This window comes from Triturus cristatus, chromosome 4_2 (genome assembly GCF_964204655.1).
Source record: "Triturus cristatus chromosome 4_2, aTriCri1.1, whole genome shotgun sequence".
NCBI lineage: Eukaryota > Metazoa > Chordata > Amphibia > Caudata > Salamandridae > Triturus > Triturus cristatus.
Genome location: NC_140586.1, coordinates 495,736,142 through 495,762,432, shown reverse-complemented (window position 1 = coordinate 495,762,432; position 26,291 = coordinate 495,736,142). Strand labels below are relative to the sequence as shown.

The 26,291-nt window shown below is 44.7% G+C and overlaps 1 protein-coding gene across 1 annotated transcript in view; it reads right to left on the bottom strand.

Annotated features, from left to right (window-relative positions):
- Nucleotides 1–26,291, bottom strand: part of COL24A1 (collagen type XXIV alpha 1 chain) — an 826,732-nt gene that overhangs the window by 77,135 nt on the left and 723,306 nt on the right. The window contains exons 46-47 of the mRNA XM_085602067.1: nucleotides 14,217–14,270; nucleotides 10,854–10,961 (exon numbers count right to left, since the gene is read on the bottom strand). Coding sequence (XP_085458193.1) covers nucleotides 10,854–10,961; nucleotides 14,217–14,270 — 162 coding nt within the window. The remainder of the gene's footprint in view (nucleotides 1–10,853; nucleotides 10,962–14,216; nucleotides 14,271–26,291) is intronic.

Here is a 26,291-nt window from a genome sequence, read left to right as displayed (position 1 = left end):
ACAGAACATTGCTCTGCTGCATGTGCTGTAGCTGTGCGTGCACATAACTTTGCACTGCTGCATATGCTGTAGGTGAGTCTGTACGGAACCCTGCACTGCTGCATATGGTGTAAGTGTGCATGTACGGAACCTGGCACTGCTGCATATGCTGTAGATGTGCATGTACAGAATCTTGCACTGCTGCATATGCTGTAGGTGTGCGTTGACGTATCCTTGCACTGCTGCATATGCTGTAGGTGAGCGTGAATGGAACCTTGCACTGCTGCATATGCTGTAGGTGTGCGTGAACGGAATCTTGCACTGCTGCATAAGCTGTAGGTGTGCATGAACGGAACCTTGAACTGCTGTAAATGCTTTAGGTGTGCATGTACGGAACCTTACACTGCTGCATATGCTGTAGGTTTGTGGGTACAGACCTTGCACTGCTGCATATGCTGTAGGTGTGCGTGCATGGAAACTTGCACTGCTGCTAGTGCTGTAGGTGTTGGTTTACGGAACCTTGCACTGCTGCATATGCTGTAGGTGTGCATGTACAGAACCTTGCACTGCTGCATATGCAGTAGGGGTGCATTTACGGAACCTTGCACTGTTGTATATGCTGTAGGTGTGGCTGTACAGAAACTTGCACAGCTGCTTATGCTTTAGTTGTGGGTGTTTGGAACCTTGTACTTCTGCATATGCTGTAGGTGTGGGTGTACACAACCTTGCACTACTGCATATGCTGTAGGTGTGCATTTACGGAACCTTGCACTGCTGCATTTGCTGTAGGTGTGTGTGAACAGAACCTTGTAATGTTGCATATGGTTTAGGTGTGCGTGTACGGAACCTTGCACTGCTGCATATGCTGTATGTGTGCGTTTACGGAACCTTGAACTGGTGCATATGCTGAGATGTACAGAACCTTGCACTGCTGCATATGCTGTAGGTGTGTGTTAACGGAACCTTTCATTGCTGCATATGCTGTAGGTGTGCCTGTATGGAACATTGCACTGCTGCATATGCTGTAGGTGTGGCTGTACAGAACCTTTAACCTTGCACTGCTGCGTATGCTGTAGGTGTGTGTGTACAGGACCTTTCACTGCTGCATATGCTGTAGGTTGTGCTGTACGGACCATTGCACTGCTGCATATGCTGTAGGTGTGGCTGTACGGAACCTTGCACTGGTGCTTATGCTGTAGGTGTGCGTGTATGGAGCCTTGCAGTGCTGCATATGATGTAGGTGTGCATGTACGGAACATTGCACTGCTGCATATGCTGTAGGTGTGGCTGTATGTAACCTTACACTGCTGCATATGATGTAGGTGTGTGTGTACAGAACCTTGCACTGCTGCGTATGCTGTAGATGTGCATGTACAGAACCTTGCACTGCTGCATATGCTGTAGGTGTGTGTGTGTACAGCACCTTGAACTGCTGCATATGCTGTAGGTGTGTGTGTACAGAACCTTGCACTGCTGCATATGCTGTAGGTGTGGCTGTATGGAACCTTGCACTGCTGCATATGCTGTAGATGTGCGTGTACAGAACATTGCACTGCTGCATATGCTGTAGGTGTGCGTGTAAGGAACCTTGCACTGCTGCATATGCTGTAGATGTGCGTTTACGGAACCTTGCACTGCTGCACATGCTGTAGGTGTGGCTGTACGGAACCTTGCACTGCTGCATATGCTGTAGATGTGCATGTACAGAACCTTGCCCTGCACCATATGCTGTAGGTGTGTGTGTAGAGAACCTTGCACTGCTGCATATGCTATAGGTGTGTGTTTACAGAACCTTGCACTGCTGCTTATGCTGTAGGTGTGCGTGTAATGAACGTTGCACTGCTGCATATGCAGTAGATGTGCATATACGGAACCTTGCACTGCTGCATATGCTGTAGATGTGCGTGTACAGAATGTTGCACTGCTGCATATGCTGTAGGTGTGGCTGTACGGAACCTTGCACTGCTTCTTATGCTGTAGGTGTGCGTGTAAGGAACCTTGCACTGCTGCATATGCTGTAGGTGTGGCTGTACAGAACCTTGCACTGCTGCACATGCTGTAGGTGTGGCTGTACGGAACCTTGCACTGCTGCACATGCTGTAGGTGTGGCTGTACGGAACCTTGCACTGCTGCACATGCTGTAGGTGTGGCTGTACGGAACCTTGCACTGCTGCATATGCTGTAGGTGTGCGTGTACAGAACCTTGCAGTGTTGCTGTCTATACTTTTATTGTTCTGCCTATGTGAGGGATACTCGCACTGCTACCACGTGTGTTGTACTTGTGGTGTGTGGTTGTGGGTCTGTGAGGGACAGTGTAAAGCTGCTGTCTGTGCTAATCTTCCTCTCTGTATGTGGAGGCCTTTGGTTTATAGTTGCACATGCATTGCATGTGTGTGAGTGCATTAGCATGCGTGATTCTGCTACAAAGAGCATCTGGACTGAGCACAGAGAAGCCTCATTTTCTGTAGCATCATTCATGGCGATGCTTTATTTTACACAAACAGTGAGGACCAGAATATTTACGGTTCCAACAGCATGAGCAGTGATCCAATGCACTGAACAAAGGTCTCGGCTGAGCCCGGCCTTGAAACAGTAGAGGTTTCAAGAGCACATTTCGGAAGCTTCCCTCCGTGGAGCTGCAGATGTTCCATCCTCGGCAAACTGCGAGTGGCCGTACTGGGACCGATCATGTGTGACGAACGGAACTTCAAAAATGGTATCACTTACGCTTATTTAACCGTTTCCTCAAGTAGAGTCAAATGGCGGAGTAGTTTTACTTCAAGAAAGCATTCTTGAAACCGCAGGATGTTAGGAACGCATCAGATCTTTTTTTGGGCGAAAATAAAGAACTTGAATCAGGACCAATGTGTGCCTTTTTGAAAACCACAGACGTCTGCACCGGTAACTGCACAACAGGCCTGTCTTCTTTCCGAGTTTGTTACCAGAAATATATTATGTACTGTGCATAGGTGTCTGGTGCTCTGTTTTATTTGCATTGCTGTATTTCACGACAGTTTTTAAATGAATCCTCTTCTGAAGAGAATTATTTCACATTTCTGTTTCCTTCTTACACGCAACCACAAACTGTTTGGTTTGTCACAAGAACCCGTAAAAGATTAAACAAACTCCTGGATAGGCAGCAACATCTGAGGAGAACTTGGACTATCCTTGCAAATAGCACACCTAACCACCAGGTGGCAGCAGTTAGGCTTTCATCCATTCCTTCCCGCTGACATCTCTCTCCTCGGCCTGATTTATCAAAGGTTTTTGCCCTCGCAAAGCTCGCAGTCTCAACAACATTGCAACTTTTAAAGGGGAAAAGTGTCATGGAAGAGCTTCCCTCCTTCCTTGTGACTCAAAGAAATGTATCAGTGGTTTGTGACGGTTACTGCGCTTGCTAACTAGGGTGACCAACCGTCCGTAAATTTCACAGGCCATCCGTGATTTGGATCTCACGTCTGGTTGTCCATGAAGATCCCTTTTGCGGATGCCTTTTATCCGTAATTTTGGAGTTTGAAGGGAGCAGAGCTGTTCCCCTGCAAGAAGCCTCCGCTCCCTGATGGGGCCGCCTCGCACTCACCCTCGGAGCCCAAGAGCAGCCCCGCCCATTGCATGGCACTCTGTCTGCGGCTGATTGTTACCTACAGAATGACAACGGGCCAGCCCGGGCTGTTCCAGCATAGGGTGGACCTCCTCCAGCCTTCGTCTAGGGCAGGGCACTCTGTCAGATGGAAGAAATGTACACAAATGCCCATGCTGCTAGCAGGAAACGAGTTAAAAAGGAGGAGTTATAGTTCTTTCACAGTCTAATCGTTTTAGAATTGACGCATTTTCAATATTATATTCAACGAAGCGATGGTTGCTGTTTTTTTATTTTATGCAACTAACAACCATTGACAAAGCCAATAGCTCTGGTGTGTTGTAGATGTAACTTTACTTGTTGTATTATATATCTGGATGCAATGACAGAAGCAGCAAAATACCAGTCAGGCGGCACGCTATGCTAAGCATAGATTTTTAGCTTAGGTGTCTTAAGCTACATCCTTAATTACATCGAACACCCCCTTTAGAGAGACCCCTCAGTTTTTTCATCCCACTTAAAGCCCTGGAAACAACACCACGTCACAGTCACCTCACGTCCTGGCATTGTGCATCATGCAAGTCTCATGACAGTTTTTCAGATTGCCTATGTGCAGGAGCATAGTGAACCCTCCCCCACCCCTTTCTTTAGGAACTTTAGGGAAGATGGTGTTCTTGATGGGCCTCTTCTTTCTGCAACTCTGCAGACAAAGGACCAGCTCATGAATAATATAAAAAAGGTGGGTGAGTGAGTAAGTGAAGGGATGGGTGGATGGCTGGATGGATTAGTGAAAGGGTGAATGGATGAATGAAAGGGTGAATGGATGGATAATGAGAAGGATGGATGAGAGAAAAAGTAGATAGATGGATGTATGGGTGGGTAGATGGATGGGTAAAATGATGAATGTATGAGTGAAAGGATGGATGAGTGAAAGAGAATGATGGGCGAGTGAAGGGGTGGATGGATGAGTGAAATGATGGAAGGCATTCATTAATTGATAAGTGAAAAGGTGAATGGATGGACGGATGAGTGAAACGGTGAATGTAAGTATAGATGAGTGAATAAAAGGGAGGGTAGATGGACAAAGGGATGGATAGATGATTGGATGGATGAGAAAGGATGGATGGATGAGTGAAAGGATGGATGAGTGATAGGGTCAATGGATGGATTAATGAGTGGATGAGTAGATGGATAGGTGGGTGGATGGATGGCTAAGTGAAAAGGGAATGGAGAGAGAAAGGGAGGATGGATGGATGACTGAAGGGGTGAATGGGGGAAGGATTAGTGACTGGGTGGATGGATGAGTAAGTGAAAGGATGGCTGGATGGGTGAAAGGGTAAATGGCTGGATGGGTGAGTGAATGGGTGGATAGATGAGTGTATGGATGGATAGGGTGAAAGGGTGGATAATGGCTGGATGACTGAAAGGTGGATGGTGGGATGGATGAGTGAAATGATAGATGGAAGGATACATGATGGATATGTTTGCAAATGATTAAATATGTTTGGATATGGATGGGCACACAGATGGAAGCACAGAATGAATGTGGAAAGACTGAATGATGGATGAAAGAATGATTACACCGTATAGCCTGCCGGAGACAACATTTACATCGCAGGTTTTACACCGCATGCAAACACAACGCGGTCGTTACAACGACCACGTTGTCACAACGCAGTGCCATTACAACGCAAGTCGTTACAACGACTTGCGTTAGATGGCGCTCTAGGATAAGGAATAGTATGATTTACTATTCCAACACTTTCCCTAGTGTTGCACACACTGGAGTTGGAATAGTAAATCATACTATTCCCAAGTCCAGCGCAGCATCTAGCGCAAGTCGTTGTAACGACTTGCATCGTAATGGCAGTACGTTGTGACAACGCGGTCGTTGTAACGACCGTGTTGTGAATGCATCGCGGAGTAAAATCTGCAATGTAAAGAGACATATATTTATAGCCCGCATTATTATGTGTCATTTCCTATACATTGACTTTCACATTTATGAGTCATTATGTCTATGTTGGTGATGTTACGCACTTGGACACCCTGCCCTACATACTTGGGATGAGTAGCACTATAAAAGAAATTAAATACACATGAGAGAGGGTCTATGTGAAGATGAGGGGCACCATTGGAGGGTGGTAGCAAGGCTGGACTCGCCGGACCAGGCTTCGGGCGTTTCCCTGGGAGGCTGGAAAGGTGGTGGTGGGGGGGGGGGTTTGTTACTGGGGTCTGGCACTGCAAAGTACCTTGTATATTCAGCAGTTTTCGGGCAACGATAAAAGCGGCCTCACTTATATTCAGGTGTGGTTCAACAGTCTCTGGTGACTAATGTACCTGCTGGAGCGAGATAGGAGTTTTTAATCATCTAAGGTAGCACAGAGGGTTAATGTGCCTGCTGCAAAGAATGTGTACCATGCATATCAAAGAATAGTATTTTATGTGCAGATCCCAGTGGGTTACTACTTTTGTCACTGGGATTCTTTTGTTACTGTGCAGTTCGTAAGTTAAATTTGTAATCTAGCACAGTGAGCTATGAACTGCCATCAAAGAGCTGCATGTAAGCTGCAAGGTACAGGTTACAAAGTTATGTGTTATTCCGTCTTTCATTATCCTGATGTTGCTAAAAAAGGTTTGTTAGGTTAGGAATAGATTCTTATCATTAACGTTAACCCTAACCACAGTGTTATGTTCTGAATCCTGAGTTTGTACTTCTTCAGGCCAAGCACTCTTAAAAAATGCCTACCAGTATAGGTGACATGTGCATCCTAGACCTTGTAGTGCACTTTGCCTTATGTAACATGTTCTATACACTGACTTACTCACATATGATTCATTATTTACTATGTTTTAGAAGCTAATACAATTGATATATAATGACAAATGTGTTGTAGAATGCACCATGTTTTCCCAAATTGTCTTGGGGGTGCGAAAACAAAGGCTGTAAGCTGTCAGTTTGGTTGGAACACACACCAACGTTTTTAATACCTGTAAATAAATTGTGCAAATGTTTCAAAACATATCAGCACCTAGGAAACCACAAATGGGCCACTTGTTTGTAATTCATGTAATTAAGTGTGCTGGAAGCAGAGTTTTAATATGATCAAAACATGAAGACACTTTACTTGGAGATGTTCAAATGATACATATTTGCTGAAACCACCTTTCCGCACATTAGTATTTGTGCGCTACATAGATTTATCAGTTAAACTGCATGATGACATTTTGCTTCCATTTCAATAGAAAATGTTCTGCATGTAAAAAACAGTGCCTCCTTCTGTCCTACGACTGCGTCAACAGCGTAAACAGTTTCTAGTGTGTAACACACTTCTGTGCATCAATGAAACTCTGCAGTTTAAAGCTCACAGAAATTAAACAGCCCAAGCAGTATCTTATTTCCAAAATACAGCTAAAATAAGGAGGGCTGATCTATGGCTAGCCAGGGCATGATATAGTAATGTCAACTCCTACCTAACCGCTATGACCCATAATAATACCATAACACTCAGCAGTCTGCAGCCAATTATAGCTCTTGCAGTCTGGTTAAAAACTCCCTTTCCTGCTTAATACTCTTACCCTCATACAAGACCTCTCCGCTATGGGTCTTATCCATCACTCAGTACGATACCAGCCCCTTTACCAGTCATCACCAGCTGAACAGAAATGGAATGCTTGAAGTGATCTGACACATAAAGCTGGTGACTCAGAGAACTACACTCTAGTCCAGCACTGCAAATCCCAATTAGCTGCATCCTATGTGTGCCGCTTTACATTTCACAATGTCTATCCGAGCAGATCTTCCCGACCATTGCTCTCACCAAACACGCCTGCTCAGGACCATGAATTATAAACAAAATATCAGACTGGACAACCAAGTGCAGTGACCATGTAAATAGATCATTATCATATGAAATTCCACAAAAAGACCTGCACAGGTGCTCAAAGCTGCGCGCATACTGAAAAACCGTGAAGTGCATGATTGTCTCAACCTAATATAAACTTATTTTGACTTGCACTTAAGTGGTTGTCTATTTATTTACTTATATACTATTGCATGACCTCCTCTCATGTCTCTGTAAAACGTAACTTTTGTCCTGAAGTTTTGTCATGAACTTTGACCTCTTGTCCCAAATTCTTGTCCTGAATTTTGACCCTTTGTCCTGAATTTTTACACTCATCGTCCTGAATTTCCACCGTGCCAGTTGGTCAGCCTATCGCTACCCGCTGATGTAAAACCTCTGAAATAGAGAGGTATCTTTTCACACAGTAGGAGCTGTCCATATAGGGCAGTGCCCTCTATTTAATTGTGGGCTGCGAGCATTGGGGGAGGCTGCTGCTTGCTAAATATGTCCCCTCGCATCATACAATGTTTATTATTGCAGCCCCAGGCAAGAAATGTACTTATGCAACTACAATGATGGAATTCTGCTGACCTCCGTTCACTGTATTTGCATCCCTCCGCAAGGATTCACACAGGGAACCCTGCTTCATTCATGAGACAGGTTTCCTGTAGATCCTTTATAAAGGCCACTTTGCGCTGTCAGGGACTGGTAAAAATAAGTGGTCACATGGCATCACCATGCAAAACAGCGACTGCTTTGCGACTGATTCCTTAGTACAATAGGCCGTTAGTGATCTTTCACTGCACAACACATCACAAGAGCGCTGGACTAATTCTTGAACCCCATCTTCCCAATACAGAATATAGGTAGTCCTCTACACATGCAAGGATTGTGTGACATCGGCTTTCACCATGTCTCACTTGCAAGCACCTGAGGAAGTCAGGCTACTTCTCACATGGAAATGGTGGGTGCAGAAACATGTCTGCGGTCTTCAGTTTAAGATGTGGGTATCTGACGGGAAGTTTCACTGAGACACAAAGCCTGCCTTTAATGGACCACGCAGACACCGAGAAGGAAAATACAGGCATACATACCCTTGCAAAGTAACATATGTACATATCTATTCCCAGCACTACCATCCCACGAAAGAACATCCTTTCCGTGCATCGACTTTGGCCATTCAATGAATTACCTCTGGACTATGCTGCTGACAAAGGAATGAATACCTACGTACATTCTGAAAAGCCTTGAAAAAGTCACACAGTGATAAAACACGTGTTGGCTGTTCATCTTCGAAGAACATTAATTTGTGTATCATCTGTATCAGAAGATGATATACGATAACTGAAACCACTACTGCCGATTATTGTTCTGTTATGCTGTCAGGCTTCTGTGCACTGCAGTCTCTGAAGCCTTGTCTTTTCCCCGTTCATTAGCTGACGATGGTTTTGGGCACACAGAGTTATGAATCACTCATTCCTCTGAAGTCTGTTATTCTCATAGTAAATACCTATTATTCACTTCAGGATAAGCCTTATCTCTTGGTTAGGGACAGTGCGCCTAGCCTGGTATTCACTGCTCTGGTGGGGAAGGGGGCTTGTCAGTCATAAACACTGAGGGTGAAGCTGGGAAGCTATCCATCCTTCCTTCGCCCACCTCTAAATGGGCACCACCTGTCTGAAGGAGACCTCGGTAACCGCAGGCAATGCCCATGTGATTAGATTCCTCAGGCCAGCCTTTAAAGCGAGGCAAGAGCATTCTACAAGATAATGTATCTGCTGAAAAGATATGTGTAGGCCAGTGGCAGCTCCTCCGTTTAGGCGGAGAAGCGTCGCCCCACAGGGAAAATAAAATGATAACACCATGTTATTATCACTTAATTTTTTCAGACTGTCTCTGTTTAGGTGCGGATGAGGCTGCCCACAGAGCAGGGGGAGGAGCGCATGACAGTATATACCATATATATCTTGGGCTGACCAAACAGTCATGCGCACTTTGCATGTTCTCCACCTGGCTGTATTGCACAGCCTTGGTGGAGAACATGCACAGGCTCCCAGTCCCTGTCTGAGCGCCGAACTACCATGCTCAGACCAATCCCGATGCTGCTGTCACACTGGAGACAGAAGCGTCGTGATTGGCTTGGTCAGTCTGGGAGCCTGTGTGCTTCTTGTTTCCTGTGGCGGACGGAAGAGAGGCAGCAGCTGTCGGGTATGTGGATTTTTATTTTTTTTATTTTTTAAATCCCCCCTCCTCGCCTCACCACTACAGCCCAGTAGCAGCCGCTACTGGTGTAGGCACTAGCCAGCAAGTTATAGGTTCAAATCCTGGCAAATGCCCCCTTTCATTATTCCAGGCTTAATTAAATAGGTACCACCGAGCTGGGAGTAACACCAAGATCTTTGTTTAACATCTCTGTATACATATGAATGCAGTGTGAGGAAAGGGCAGGCAGACGTGGCATAGACTGCCATACCAGCAGCAGTGCAATAATGGAATAATCAAGAATAAAACTGGAGCCACGCAGTATCTGTGTGCTCGCAGCAGGCAAGGATATTGTTTCTTATATAATGGTATAATCTTGAGGTATCTGATGTCAAGGGAGTAGGAATTCTAGGAAGTGTCAGCGCCCTCACAGGAAAGCGTTCTGTAAATCCTTGCCTACAACAAATGTAGAGAGATGGGTGGTTCGGATGATGGAGAAGAGATGTATTGCTTATGTTTGAGCTCCAGTCTCAGGTAGCTCATTTCTATATATTGTGATTTTCGCCATGTCGTGGGCTCTCTGCTCCAGTCAATAGACTGGTCGATCAGGCAACATGAAATGATACCCATTCACCCCTATCTGCCCACCCACCTGCTACCCCTCATGTGTCGTTTGTATGCCTCCCCTTCAGTGCTAAATTTGCGCCGGTGCTTTCCGGTGCTCAGCACCGGCACTTAATTGGTTTCCTGGGCTCGGCACCGGCACTTAATTGTCAACACCATTCTTAGAACAGCCTACCACATGGTGGTGCTGCTCATCTAATTTAGAGATGAGCTGTACAACGGTTGTTTAGGAATACAATATACATTAAAATTGCTAATACCTGCCTTCCCAGCCATTCCTTTAGCTTTGGGGACCTGGAATAATCGGAAATGTCACATTTACATGCGAGAGAGATGGTAAGTAGTTGTTTTGGCAGTGATGACCAGGGCGATGGGTGGAGCAAGCTGCAGTGGCTTCCTAGTTAGAGCCCTGGCAGCTAATATTTTACAAATTAAGCACTGCTCCCCTTAGCTCATAGAATGACACAATGCTCTGAACTTATTAAAGTGTATTTCTAACATATATATATAGTGTCTGCTAATTGTGCAGGCAATTTCTTTAAACACAAGGCACTATACACTTCGTTTTACAATCGACATTTCGTATGGTTACATTCTTCAACCATGCGGGAAAGAACACTTACGTGGAGTCCTGGTCCTCCAGGTAAGCCAGGCTTTCCTGTATTCCCTGGCACGCCTTCTGATCCTAGGAAACCAGCTGCTCCTGTTGGCCCAGGTGGGCCCGGCTTTCCCTGAAATACACATTATATCCAAATAACCAGAGTGCATGAGCAGTGTTTTCCCCTAGATCAAAAATGTTAGAAAAAAATCAATCTCTCTGACATATCTTGAACAAACACATGGCACAAAACAAAATGGCGGACCCTTTGATGAGGAAGGCCTATCATTACTCAAGCCATCTACTTGTTGAACACAGCACCTGTACCACTGTTGGCAGAGCTGCCTTGGCCAGTTGCCAGCTCTACAGAGGTCCACCTCCTGTCTGTGTGTGGAATGTCAGATATGTACAACAATCAATCTCAAATATTAGTATGATATCACTACACGGTTTTTCCACTCTCATCCTTTTATTGACCCTTCAAGAGCAGTTAATCACAAGCAGCCCTGTCCCCCAAGGATATTTGCATTTCAAGCTTATTCAAAACTTTCAAAAGAACACAGAGTGAGGTTCAGGGCACAGAACTTTTAAAGCACAAGTGAGTCATATAGGGAATCTACATTGACACTATGCAATCTGTTATGGCATATTTACTTAGATCCTACCTTGTACAAGCCACCCATAGTCTGCAAACTCCACTCTTGGGAGTCCTTAGAAAACAGGCTGGAAACGGCCCGGCACACAGCAAGTTCAGAAAAATCAATGACGTGAGCAGCTCCTCATGGAAGCTCCATGCCTAGCGCCTGCTCAGGAATATGGGGGTCAACGCACTCATTAGCACCTTTACCACTGGTCATGGAAAACACAAGTCTTCGCAGATGTGAAGTCCTACATAGATAAAGTGGCGGGCACATGCATACTTCATTGAACCACCTTATATAATAGTTTTCAGATCAAAAATGTCATACTAGCAAAGTGCATTGGCTCAATGGTGGACTTTACTAAGGAATGCAGAACTGTCAGTTTCTGGTGTGGAACTGGGCCTGGAAGAAGGCTCATTGAGGCCAATCTTTGCTTTTATTTCTGCTCTCATTTCATATTTTTTTTATTATTACTTTTGAGGTGAGTAGTTTTACTTACTTTTTTGACAAAAACATCTATTCCTTCAGAGGGTGGCATTTTTACTTTTTTTTTTTAATTACTTTTAAACTTCTAAAGCCTGTTGTATGCTTGCAAAAACACATAAAAGCATTTTAGGCTTGCCACGGTCAGGCCTTTTGGCTTTGCTGTAGTTTGTCCCGATAATACATCTAAAATTATTTACTACATAAAAAATAAATTAGCTTGATAGGCGAGCTAAGACTTCTCATGTTTCACAGATGAGGGCAGGTGCACACAATATGATTTTTTTTCCAATCCTGATAGTGAAATTGAGAAGAGGTAAAGATTATTAGATCCATCTCACCAGTTTATTTCCCTGAACTTTGCACCATTGCAGAGAACACTCTGGGTGAGAGATTTCAAGGAAGCACTTTAAATCTGCAACAATGCATTGTGGTGAGCACCTGAAAGGCAGGGTACAGGAGCCTTTACTGCTGCTTTAGCTGCAGGATCCTTCCCTACTGTCTGGGAGAATCTAGTTGCTACAGCGGATTAAGGTCTGACATTCCAGAAACCCATCACAAAGTCTGCATCTGCTGGGACAGTCTAGAAAATATAGCACTTGGTAGTTTTGTGACTGAATATATGCCCCATCTAATGCTAGATACCCATGCGGCATTTTTCTGATGCTTATGGAACTGCCACATTTGCTACATATTCGATCATTTGCTGCATAATCTGCAGATTTTAACAAAAAAAAATGTTGATTTTAACTTAAAAAAATGTTGTTTCTAGCTCAAACGGTTCAAAGTTAGTAAAATCGTAGCGACACGTGTTGCAGCGCACTGTAAGGACCTTTGCGAAGGTTGACGTCTCAACTTTCTGTTGTTTATTGCTATGTTTGGGTGTTAAACTGAGGTGCAACCCAAGCCGAGACAGTGTTAACAAGTGTAAAAATGACAAAATAGTGAAGTAATACCAGCAAGAAATCTACTGTATTAAGCCACATAATTTGGCTTTCCTTGCAGCATAATTTAGTCAACCCTGCTGCATAATTTGTTCCTCCCTTGCCGCCTAAATCTGGTAGCCCTGATTATGAGTTGATGGATTTTGGTGCAAGAATACTAGAGGGACAGAATCTCTTGAGTTCACGTTTCCTCCACAGAATTGGAAATGACAACACCCACAGACACATAATCCTTTACCGCGTGTTATTCCGGATTCTGGAAGAAACCACCATCATTGTGTGTCTGCTCTGGACCGGTGGAAAGTGTCACCGGGATGGCCGGTGGGATATGAATGGAGCGTGAAGAAGGATGGGGTTTCAGATAAGGCTTGTGATGGTCCAGAGGAGGCATTATCCGATCCTGCTTTGCTGCTGCAGGGTTGTGCATAAACCAGGTTCTGCTAGACACGTCCGGTGTCTCTGGTCATAGAATTGTCATGTCCAGAGTTTATGGACCCGATAATTAAATCCCAGAGACACCTGAAATTGTAGGTGGCGAAGCTATCGCTCTGGGAGAAATTCCGCCACCCATAAATAGGGTCTCAGAGATTACAATCCCTTCTTTCATAAAGTTAAAACAAATGCTTTTTGTTCTGTGCATCTGAAGTGCTGCAATCTCAGTAGAGCAGTATCCCCTGCAGAAGCCCTGATGGCAGATCATGCTCGGAGGGTGCTTGAACATCAGAATGTATGAGATGGGACATTTTAAAGGATTTCTGCCTCAGGCAGAAATGATCAAGGGAGCATCTTATACGAAAAGTGCGTGATCGCCAATATTTAAGAAAGCGCAAATTAATTTAAAAGCAGGGGGTTTGCCTCGAACCCCGAGAGTCAACAGGAACGGACTGGTTTCTTATGGTCGGATATTTTCCTTTATGGACTTGTGTCTACGCTGGTGCCTTCTGTTTGTCAGTGTACAGTTTAAAGGAGTAGATAGTGTTCCTCTCATGTGCAACAGACTACATATGTGTGGCCAAGGTGAACCCGTTTCATGGTTCACTCTTTAGTGAATACAGAAACCTTGATCATTAGAATGTACAGATATTTTTAGGAAAATCAAATAAAGTTGCTTCAGGTTTGCTGGAAGACAGTTCTGTCCAACCCAACCTCCATGACAGGATACAGTGAAACGAAACAGTCACGTGCAGTTACTTCAGCGCTCTTTTAACTATTTTGCGACGAAAGAGAAACGTGACAGTGTGCAACTAAGAAATGCATATTTTCTGTGCCATATCCATTCGCTAGTACACAAGTGAGAGGTGACACATGTTGGGTACTTACAGGATTCCCAGGTTTTCCAGCTGGTCCATTCGCTCCTTTCTTTCCTTTCATTCCCTGAAAAATCAAATACAGCAGTGGAGTAGACTGATTGTTTGTGCGGGTCACTTTTGCAACACAGCGTCATGTTCACGCGTTCAAGGGACAGGGAAAGGGCCTACTTGAAAGGCACTGACTCTAAAAACACACACTGCAACAGTTCAGTCCCAGCCTGGTAAAAAGTGCTTTGCAGAAAGAATTCAGACCCAAGAGGTGAAGAATGGCCAACTGCAAATACTGGTTTTGTTTGAAACTATGTACTCTGCTTGAGATGCAATTTATTGGTGTGTCCATGAAAGAAATGTCAAAAGTTTCTATCTTGAAACAATGGCCAGTACACTGTGGGTACCACGAGGGAAGCGAACTCCCATTTAAATAGGTTCAACAGGAAGACGCTGTATGGAAAAAAGGATGATTTGGGCGGGAAGACTGTGTTTAATCTGCATGACCGACCTATTGTTATGATTTCTTTAAAATACACAGAGTGGACTCCGGTTCTGCCCAGTGGAGTATTATCTTTCCACCTCGTGCTACTGGCTGTTTGATGTATAATGCAGCGTCCTCCGAGAAGCTTACATTTCAATGCACAAATGACTATTTCGCATTTCAAAAGTACACTGAATCATCACATACTACATTTTATTTATTTCGTACAAGAATCGTATACACAACACATTCTTTTTTTCTTTTGTTTTCTTGCTGCAGCAGACAACTCAAGTACAGCAGATGTAGGGGCAATGCAAGCTTTCTTTAAAAAGACAGACTTTTACAGCACAAGTTTACAACAGGAAACAGCAGTGAGACCTCTCTCAAATAGTCACAGCAGAAATCATTGTTGGAAGCATTTGTCATATTGGTACAAAACTGTATAGTTTAAGGGAACCAAAACAGCCGGTAAGCAGACACAAGTGCCACTATCTGTTTTGGCAGGGCATCATATTTTTTTTAGCATACTAGGATGCTTACAGGGATTCTTAGAATATATGAGTGTCTCTGATACGGATCTGTCCACACAAATCTGCCATTTCTGATGCATATAAAATTTTTCTTTGGGGGGGGCGCTCCTGTATGCTGCGCCATCCACAGACAGCCAGAGCTGGTGCTGTATTCAGGCTATTGTATGCAAGTTCCCACCAGTGACACCTCAAATGGCACAAGGCAGGGCCGTACTGGGAACCCAAACCAGCCCTGGCAAGTTTTTGTCGGACCAGCCCCAACCCCCAGGGGTGAGGGGTCAAGCGTGAAGCACTGCTGCTCAACACAACCGGCTCACAGCACTGCTGCTTTTGTTACTGGGGGCTAAAATTGCAGTGTCGCTGCAAAACTGACCCCATCCCCTCCAAAACCAGCCCCATCCTTCCAGCCTCCCGGTCAAACGCCCCAAGCCCGCTATGACTTGTCTAGCCCTGGTTCAAGGATTTTACCAATTTTCAACAAATGAAGAACTTAAGGGCTGAAGACAGGAATGCCGCAGACAAGAGCAGAAATGGAGAACTGATCATAGCCCCACTGAAGGGAAGCACAAAGCTCTCCTCCTGTGTTATGAATTAGCCATCCATTAAAGCAGCTAAATACTGCTTTTTCATGGAAAAAATTAGGGCAACTAACAACTTCTCCGAACTACTTTTTAATGTAGTGACCGAGTTATTCACACGCCCTTCCCGGGGCTCCCTGAGGCCGTCTCAAGACTTTGCGACAGAGCTGCACTCTATTTCCAGGACAAAAACCTGGATTTCTACGCAGACTTTAATTTGTCGGTTGAAAATATGCCTCTCTCTGAAACTGCTAATAGTTGTTCTCAGCCTAATCAGCTCATAGAATTCCAGTCTATTCCCTTGCAGCAAACCAAGGATCTACTACTAAGCTTAAAATCTGGATCTCCATTGGACCCCTGTTCTAAGACTCTTCACTTCTCTGACTCAATTGCCAACTATTTGTAGAACGTGTACAATCTGAAACTGCAATCAGGAATCTTCTTGCAAAAAAAGCAATCCTTGACTATTCGTCTTAAAAAAGCTAATGCATATCCCAACAGTCTGAAAAACATCCACCCCATATCCCTATTACCAGCTCCTGCTAAGATTTTTGAAAAATTCCAGAATCTGGAAATTGTCAAATTTATTGAGATTCATGAGGTCCTCGATCCCTCGCAAAATCGGTTCAGAAGTAGCCACAGCACAGAATCAGCTTCTATTGTGGCAAATATCCGGCACGGGTGGACTGGGGGTGGAGGGGCGCCATTCTGGTGATGCTTTACCTATCTGCAGCATTTGACACCGTCTCGCTTGTACTGATGACGCAATGTCTCCGGGAAGTCAGTGTACATGTTACCGTCCTGAATCTTCTTTGCGCTTTCTTAAACAACAGAACACAAATTGTCAGCTGCAGGGGCTTCAGGGTGGAAGCTTTTAACCTCCCCTCTGGAGTGCCCCAGGAATCATCCCTTAGCCTGACCCTTTTTAATGTTTATCTGGCTCCCCTGTCAGAAGTACTCTCATACGCCGACAACACACAGATCATCGCGTTCCTTTCTAATGATCCTACATTGGTGGCAGAGAAGTTCAGTCAATATATGACTAGTATCAGTAGGTGGATGAAGGGCAACGCACACAAAATGAACGCAAATAAAACTGAGGTTCTAGTGTTTGGCATGCAGGAATCCCTCCGGCCCAACATCTGGTGGCAGAAGGACTGCAGACTCCTTTCCACTCTGGTCAAGTCAGCCAAAAATCTGGGCATCATCTTTGATAACACCTTGAGTTTTGACACTCAGGTCAGCCGTACCACCAGTTCCTGCTTCTTCAGTATGAGGATCTTGAGGAACATTTTTCCCTACATTCCCCAAGAACTTAGCCAATCTGTTATCATCGCACTATCACCTCACGTTTGGATTACTGCAATTCTCAACATTAAGAACTCTTGCCTTCATATGCTCCAAATCGCCCAGAATGATGTGGTCTATTTGGTCCTTAACACCCCCAAACATGTCAGCCGGGCATAGGATTCGTTCCCTCCACTGGCTCACTATCAAAAAAAGGATGACGTTAAAAGCTCACTGTATGATGTTCTTAGCCTTGAATCTGAAAGAGCCTAATTAACACAACTCACTTTTTTGCTGGTACATTCCTAGCAGGCCTCTCAGACCCTGCTTCCACAAAAAGGCAATAATTTCCAAATTTCGGAAGGCCAGATGGGGCGGTCACTCCATCTCAGTGGCCATTGCCAAACTTTGGAACACCCTTCCTGCCCACATGACTGGTATCGACTCCTTTTCTGTTTTAAAAAAACGTTTAAAGATGTGTCTTTTTTCTTCTTAATCCCCTCAGTCATCGTTGGTAACCGCTATAAATTGCTACACACTGCCGCCCAAAGCACTTTGACACCTTTTGTTTAAGTGCACTCTACAAATTCTGTTAATATAGCATAACACAAACCTATAACTATGAATAGTGCAGCATCAGTGCAGTGGCACCGGGGCCCAGCTACTTTAGCAGCCCAATTAGGTCTGATTATTTCCAGGTTGTACCATCCAAACAGCAGCCAGAGGCCCATGTTCTTGCTTCCTCTGGGGCCCAGTGCGATTGTACTCGGCCATCGCTGGAGCCCCCGTACCATGGGCTCCCAAACCAGAAACCAGCACTTGACCCTCACAATACAGAGGCAAAGCACTCCAAGTCTTACTAAGGGAGGCGTTGTGGGCCAGAGACTCAGAACTCGGCAATACAATAAATAATGCTCAATAAATCGATGTCCAGTCTTATGCCTTTTCATTTAAAAAGGAACAGTGCTTCAACGCACACACACACACAACTAAATACTATGCTCCAGATTGCAAATATGTACTAGATGGCAGGGAGGCCTCTGTAAAGACTCACAAAGGTCAGGGAGGGCACACTAAAGAAATGTCAGAGAAGTTACATAACTCCTTGAATATGGACTAAACCCTGTTGATCTGAGACACCTAAAGTAGTGTGTAACCCCAAAACCAACACACTAACCCCGAAACCACCACACTTCGATATCTGTCTATAACAAAGTTGGTGTAGAAATATAAATAGTCAAGGCTACTGGCTTTATCACACAGTGTCACCATAAGTTCAGCAACAGAACAAAAGCATTTCAGAATTTTTAAAGGTTTCAGTAAATTGCCCCAAATATGTGTGTATTTTTACTTCACCGGGCTTAGTCAGTTACTCAGAAGCACACCCCCTTCCTCCATCTTGGGGTACCCATGCGTATTTCAGCCTGACCATGCCGCGGCTCATAATCCATGCAGGTAATGGCGGCTTCCTGCCCTCCCAGATACCTGGTCCTCCAGTACTGAGCGGGTGAGCCAGACGATGCTGCTGCTCCTGCCTACCCCCACGTGGAGCCTCACGAGCCGCTCGCATGCACCTTGTGTGTGCATGCCAGATTCTCAGGCACGCGGTCAAAGGTGGTTCTCTATCCACAGAGGACATCGAAAAGCTGATTGATAGAAAGCATGAATGTAACTTGTTCCTTCAGTTGCAGGCATGTAAGTCAGATGATGCTGTTACTGCACTTGGGGTTCAGGGAGCTCAGTAGTGTATGTGTCAGTGCTTCACCTGGGCTACCTAGGGGGGACCTCCTTCCTCCCAGGGCAGGCTCAGGGGCACCCCGAAAGGTGGTGCTGTTGCTGTTCCCCACCTATAAAAACAGGGGGGATGTTGAAAGATATCATATTGGCACCCAAGGATCCCTGTGCTCCCCATGGGTGGAATAAAAATCATACTTCAGATTAGATGTCACAACAGATGCCTTTAAGCTCCAGGGCACTCTCTGCAAGCCACAAGACTGTTGCACGTGAGTGGTTGCTAATGTTTCCAATAGCTCCCTCTCCGCTTGGTCAAATCAAGCAGGGGCAATATTACACAAGCGCCTGGGGTGTGCTACGGGTGTTTGTGCCTGCTTTATGTTCCCCCGGATGCTTGTGCTGCCCCTTTTGTAATAATACAGATAGCGCACATAAGTTGCCAGTGCTATAATTAGAGGTAGTTCCCTCATTTGCATAGAGGCATGGCCCCTTGCAAATGAGGGAATCACTTTACCTCTGCACCCTCGCTAGATTACTGACATGGGCGCATAGGCAAACATGCCTTTAGAAGGCACACTTTCAGTGTTCCACAAAAATATGGCGCAATTTCAGTGTGCCTTCCAACTGCAGTGCTCCAAAGGGATGAAAGAGGGTCCCATGGTCCCCCCAAGACATCCCTTTGCAGGCGGGTGCAGTCATTCACTGCACCCACCTGCAAGGGGACCCTAACCTCTTTTAAACTTGCAGGTGGAGTGCCACCTGCACAGCGAAACAAGTAGCAGCTTTTAAACAGCTGCTCTTAAATGCTGCCCTGGGGGCAGTGCCAGTTTGCGGCTGCCCTGAGGGCAGCGTATTCTTCTTGATAGGGGGCACTTTCTATGTTTGCACCAGGTACACCTGTTTTAAGGTGCGCCGTGGCGCAAACATGGAAAGTGCGCCCTAGCTATAATATGGGCCCAGGTTGGTGTTTTGCTCTGGGGGACGCACTCCAGCCACCAGGAATGGTCTTTAAATTCATTCTGGCCCACAATTCTTTGAAGGTTCTTGCCTCCTACAACCAGATTGCCATTGGCTCTGTGCAATGGGCTTTCACACTAGGATATAGTTTTCCTGGATGAAATAGAGTTGCACATCTAATGGACTGCTTCCCAGAACAAGTATCCTCTGTTTACTCAAAAGCAGCACTGCTTCGGTTATCCTTTTATAAATAATGTTTTTAAAAATTGAATATTTTCACAGCTTTAGCCATTGTGGATCACTAGAAGTTAATCTAGAATTAGTAAATGTCATGGGATTTCCAGATAGCAACAGTAAGACTGGCTCGGAACTAGAGACATCGGTAGGTACATTCATGTTAATATATTTGGAGTATAAAGCTGGGAGTTTTTATTTCTTTGGAGTTAAAATATCAGCAGAAACATTATACATGAAAATAAGGAACCATACACACTCTATTGTCCCTCAAAGAGCTGCTGCGATTAATCAGTGGTATTTACTCCTTGAGCACTGGGTGGCTAGGTGTCCACGTTTTGATCAATGAATAACCATATGTCTGCTTCTATTCCACCAAGAAGCAGCTTAGAAACAAATACCCTTCCCAAAGCAGCGAAAGTAAATGCAACTGTTTCAATTAAATAAAGACACCTTACTAACCTACTAACAACCACAGACAACATCCGCCCTACTTGGAAGTGTTATATGAGATTACTGAGCGCCTTCGAGTAGGGTGACCACCTCACTCCATGCCATTATGGACACCATCTCCAGTCGTGACCTTTTTCCCTACAAGTCATTGCTTTCGGGAGTGTTCTTCTAGTTAGTTCAATGGAAGCCAAGCAACACTACATGACCCAAAATACATTAGGTATTAGGTTCATGACTGGAAACAGTGTTAGTAATGACCTGGAAGGAGGTGTCCACTAGACACATGAGAGATGGAATACAGGTGATAATTTAATTATCTGTGGTAAATTGCAGGTTTTGACTATAGTAGCAATCTTACTCCCAACAGCAGGAGTTTCATTCACAATCATGACTTAGTTACTTGCTTTGGGTGAAGGATTCGGCCACACAGAATTGGCCGAGCTCCTGTGTGAAGGACTCCCTGAGGGGAGTTTCGAGGCCCTGGTAATGTTACTTTAGTTTTGGATCCATGTGGTTTAAAGCAGACCTTGGGGACAAGAACCTGTTCATGGAAGGCACTGTTTAAGAGGTTACACATTAGTAACAAGCCCCAGTTCAATCTTGAATCAAGGGGCATGGCGCTTGATAAAGATACCCTACAAGAATATAAGAAACGGGCAACCCTTTAATTCAAACACAAGTTTAAAGAGAGTGGGTGACCACTTGGGAGAAGTATGTGGTGTTTTCTGGTGTGCTGGCAACAGGGAACTGTAAGGTGGTGCCATTAATCATGTGTCCAATTTGTTTTTTTGACTTTTTTTTATATTTGTTTAGGAAAAAAACAGTAAATAATACAAATTGTACGAGGGCCCCATTAGTTCAGCAAAGCATTTCCATTACACATTACTTCAAAGCTGTTTTAGGAGAACCAACAGGCTTCCCGCCTATTTCCCTGAGGCCCATAATACATTTGTTTTCAAAAGTAATCTGTGGAATATTTCACAAAAACTATATACATAACTAGCAAAGAATGAGAATGTTCCAGCAATAAAAAAGACACATATTTTCAGAATAAGGGGAGAGAAAAAAACACTGTAGGAAGGTGGAATCTGAATACATGCTTGCCCCCACTTTTTTCCTGGTGTTTTGATGGTTTTTGACTTAGTTTGGCTGGGAACCTGTTATTCAGGTCCCCAGCCTATCTGCTTTCTCACATAAATTGATTTCATGTACATTAGGTACACCACAGATTGGATTCGGAGGTGCCCTTATAAGTACCTAGTATATGGTATACTATGTACCTCGGGCATAGGTACCCCAGAGACCTACCAGGGGCTGAAGCATGTATTATGCCACCCCTGGAAAGCCCTACAAAATGACACCACAGGTCTGCTACTGCAGCCTGTGTAAGGTGGTGCATGCACCCCTTACTGCAATATAGGTTCCCTATATCTCACTTAATACTGCAAATAGAAACCTATCAGTCACCCCCTTTGGCAGGCCTTATCAATCCTGAAGGCAGGGTACTTGGTTATATGTGAGAGGGTGTCCAGGCATGAGCTGGGCCCCTCTGCAGCCTTCGGAATCTCTTCTCCGGGGTTGTCAGTAGTGCAGCCTGACCAAATACTCAAGTGCATTATATCTAAAATGGTTAATGCTAACTTTGGACTGACTGCACGGAAACATATCGTGTTTGGTGTCAAACACCTTGGAATCATACCCCCACATCAATTCCTGATGTGAGAATATGATCCCACCCTTCTAGAGGGAGAGACATGGCAGCACCCGTATACCCGGTACCAACTTAACAGAGCCCTGGCATCACAAAATGGATGCTGAAGCCACAGACACAGGTCTGGCCTCCTGCTGCTGACCAAAACTCCAGCAGGGGAGGCCTGGACAATAGGTTTCCTGTCACAGGGAGGTGTAACTACCTCACAGACAGGCTTATGTGTATTGGGGCTGGGTGGGAGCACTCTGAGAGTGCTTTGAATTCCTGCACTGGGGGCACATTTAGTGTCCCTGTGCATAGTCCAGCTCAAACCGGTTCAGGAGCATACAGCCCCTGCTCTGGCGCGAAACTGGACAAAGGAAATGGGTGTAGCCACCCATCTTTCCAAACCCTCCCATAGGCAATTGCCGGTCTGCATCTCGAAGCTCCTGGTGGACGCCGAAGCCTTTGTAACACAGAATGAGGATTTCCAGAATTCTCAGAAGCCGACCCGCAGCCCTCGTGAGTAACGTGGAACCAGAACTCCTGGTCACCGTGCACTTTTGCAAGTGCATTGACTTCTCAACGTTTCTTGAAGTGGTGCTTGGGGTTACTTGTAGCCCCCACCTCATGCAAAAGATCCACTGAAGATTGTCAGCCTAGTCACCTCGAGTGACCTGTGGGCTGCCATTTTGTGATTCCTCTTGAGGTCCCTTCGCAATCCCTGGTCCGTCGACTGGGGGGTCCCTGTGAAGGTAACTTTGATTTTTCTTTGGCTTCCCTGGTTGCTCCAGACGTGCCCTGACTCCCTACCAAGTGGTGAGTCCCTCAGACCTTTCTGGTCTGCACCGAAGCACCTTTCTCCTTTCTGCGTGGGTTGCTGCTGCCAAGGCTTGTTGTGTCCAATCCGGGCACCGACGCTGCAGCACTCGACATCCTTCGTGAGACAGCTCGAATCCAGCTCCTGGTCGTCCTCGATACCTCCCGGTCCTCGTGGCTGAAGAGTCAAGCTTAACCTTCTTCAGGTGAAACACCCAACATCAGTGGACATCCGCCTATCGTGCTCCTGGTCACTGGATAGTGACCCAGACTCTGTCCCCTCTGCTTTCAGGTTCTTCTTGACTTGATCCAGGCTTGGATCTCTACGGACACTTCGCATCTTTCCGGCAGCAGCACTTCTTTGCCAGCCCCCATTGAAATCGACGACGCGACCCGATACCATTTGACACCTATGCACCCGGCTTGCCTGGGTGAGGTAACTCGAGTACTTCGGTGCTCCTGTGGGTGTTGACCCTAGAACTTCCTAAGTCCCAAAGGGTTTGGTCCTGACTCATTTCTAAGTGTCCCTAATCTTTGAAAATCGAACCGCGACTTTCCCCATAGAAGCTAATGGGAGATCGCGGCTGTGTTCTCACACTGCACATGGCCCCCGAGGGCCCCCTGTGTCACTACCTGGGGTGGTTCCTTGGGGTCCCAGCGATTCTACAGGCTCTAGGCCTTGTGTCTAGTTAAGTCGTGGTTCTTATACCACTATTTTAGTATATGGTTTGGCTCGCCCCTAGGGCCTGATGTGTATTTGTGCTATTATATTGTACTATTTGAAGTGTAACTTATGTGTTTGGACCTCTAGCCTCATAAAGAGAATAGTAGGGTGTGTTTAGAAATAAATACATATATTTTATATATATACCTGGTGTGGTTCCCTTTCATTTGGTCATTCAAGTGATTATAGACTGGTAAAACAAGCTGCTTTACATTCCTTCAAGACTCAGCCTGAAGGCTGCTCTCCATAGCTACCACTAGGATAGCTTTCAATAAAGGTTGTCTTTAACCTATAACCAATAAGGGGTTGTTTGGACTGGTACAGGGTGCCCACTATAACTAGCGGACAGAATATGTCAGGCCAACTTCTCACAAACACCACTTGTTTTCCTTTATCAAACAGGAGGCAAACATATTACTCCTATAGATTACTAACACATTTCCATATCTTATCATAATATTATTTCCGATTGCCTATATTAAACATGACTCCCTGATTTTGAGATCAATCTAGTTTAGCAATCCAACTCTCTACTGTTTCAACATAAATATTTTTGCCCAACTTATTTGCTCAGAACCATAATCTTGGATGGGTAGTGAGTGGCGGGGCGACCTTCACCCATCAAATACCAGTGACCCAGGAAATGGATAGTCTGAAGTGAGGTCACTCCCATCAATAATGATTCATCAGCTCCATAATCTACATCTCTGATCTCCTACCTTTCTAATAGCCCAGCATAAAGTGATACCCATTTGTACCAGATTCCAGTGTACCCCGAAGACTAGCTTTTCATAAGGATCTCATAAATATAAGATCAGTATAGCAGATGACATTTTGACCTAGTGGAGACTGATAGATCAGCGGACAATGCAGGCAACTAGTCTTCAATTACTTTTCACATAAATTATTGCTTTGTATCTTGCCAATAGTGTGAGAACAGACCAATAATTTTGGTAGACAGAAACCAGTTATGTTTGATATGGTAGAAAAATTTGGTTGTGATGGCAGTCAGCACATTACCATATTGAGCAATTTTCACAGAGGGTTTTGCTACTCAAATCTCTAGTGTTCTATGTCCTTCAACTTGTATTGGAACTTCAGAATTCCAAAGGATACAGAGAACCCTGCATACAAACATCCCTGATTTTCATTGTTCCTGCAGATATAAAAGATTTCACAAAACAGATGCTCCTTCCATAGCAGTGATGTGTATTTCACGGCTGGTGGTCCCTTAAATATGTAGAAACCAGTCTATAATTAAGGGTCTATTAGAAGAATCATCAAGAGGACACCACTCTGGCAAGTTGTTGATTCTGTTCTGCAAGCAACAGTTATTAAAGACCGTTGTTAAATAATTGTGCTGCAGTTGTTGAATTATTTGTGTTATAATTTTTGATCATTATTTGGTGATGAGGGTAAACTAAATTTTTCTATCTAGAAAGGACGTTTTTCAAATTAGCTTAAGCTTAAAACAAAATTCTTTTATGGTAAAGAGTTAGACAAAAAATAAATATGTGCTCTTGCTTGGGCTGAAGTTAAATTGCTTAACTACCTTATTGGGTGCAAAAGCTTGTATTTTTTACTTCGCCATTCTATTACACGTTGAAATAATTATGCCAAGGCTGATAAATAAAATATAAACCTATACTATTCAAATGAATATGATTTCATCTATCCTATAATCATCTGCATGCTTTTACGATGCAGTAACCAAGTTTTCTCACATTTATTTCTCACGTCTCTTTAACGTATAGTTGGTGCAAGTTTATTCATGTGTTACTTTAAATGTCTCAAAATCAGTTTATGTGTCACGAAAGGATTCTTACAGCTTTTCAGCTACATCAGCAGTGAGAGTATAGGCACCAACCAAGATATATTTTTCTATAAACCTTTGACTGCAAATAACCAAGATGAAAATACTATTTTGCCAAGAATTGCAATAACCATTGCACCAATATTCTGGGGTAAAATTGTCACATTATGGGAAACAAACCTCTTTGGAACAGAGCATGCATGCATGAAGTTAATAACTCCCTATTTTGCTGCTGACTACACCATTTCTGCCTGAGTGCGTTACATTTGTTTAATTGGTATATTAGGTGCTGAGACTAGAGAACTCGTTATTTGATGTGCCTAGCGGAGGTAATAAAGACCTCGCAGTGAGCCAGCTCGAGCTGTGTCAGACCCGTTTTAATCTAGGAAACGGGATTGGAGTTATATGTGAGGCAGAGGTTGGCTGACACGCCTCTTGTGGAGCACCGCGTACAGCCGGCAAAATGTGGTGGAAGTGCATGAGGCTGCACAAGGCGGCGCCCCCCCCCGGCCGTGAGGTGTTGTGGCAATGGGGAGAGAGTAGCAGATTTACTGCGGAACGAGCTGGTTCTCTGTGGCGCACCGCCACTGATCCTGACAGTGAGAGGAGAGAACAGCACAACGGCTGGCGTTTGTCAGCGCATTATTGTGTGCACGGGCCGCTCACTGAACCCGGCTTGCGAACTGGGCTGTCCTTGTACCTGCGGCAGGATTACCGGCGCATTGGGCTGTACATCGGGGACCCTAGAACAAAGAGAGAGAGGAGAGTACTCACCTTGTGGAACTTTTCCAGTC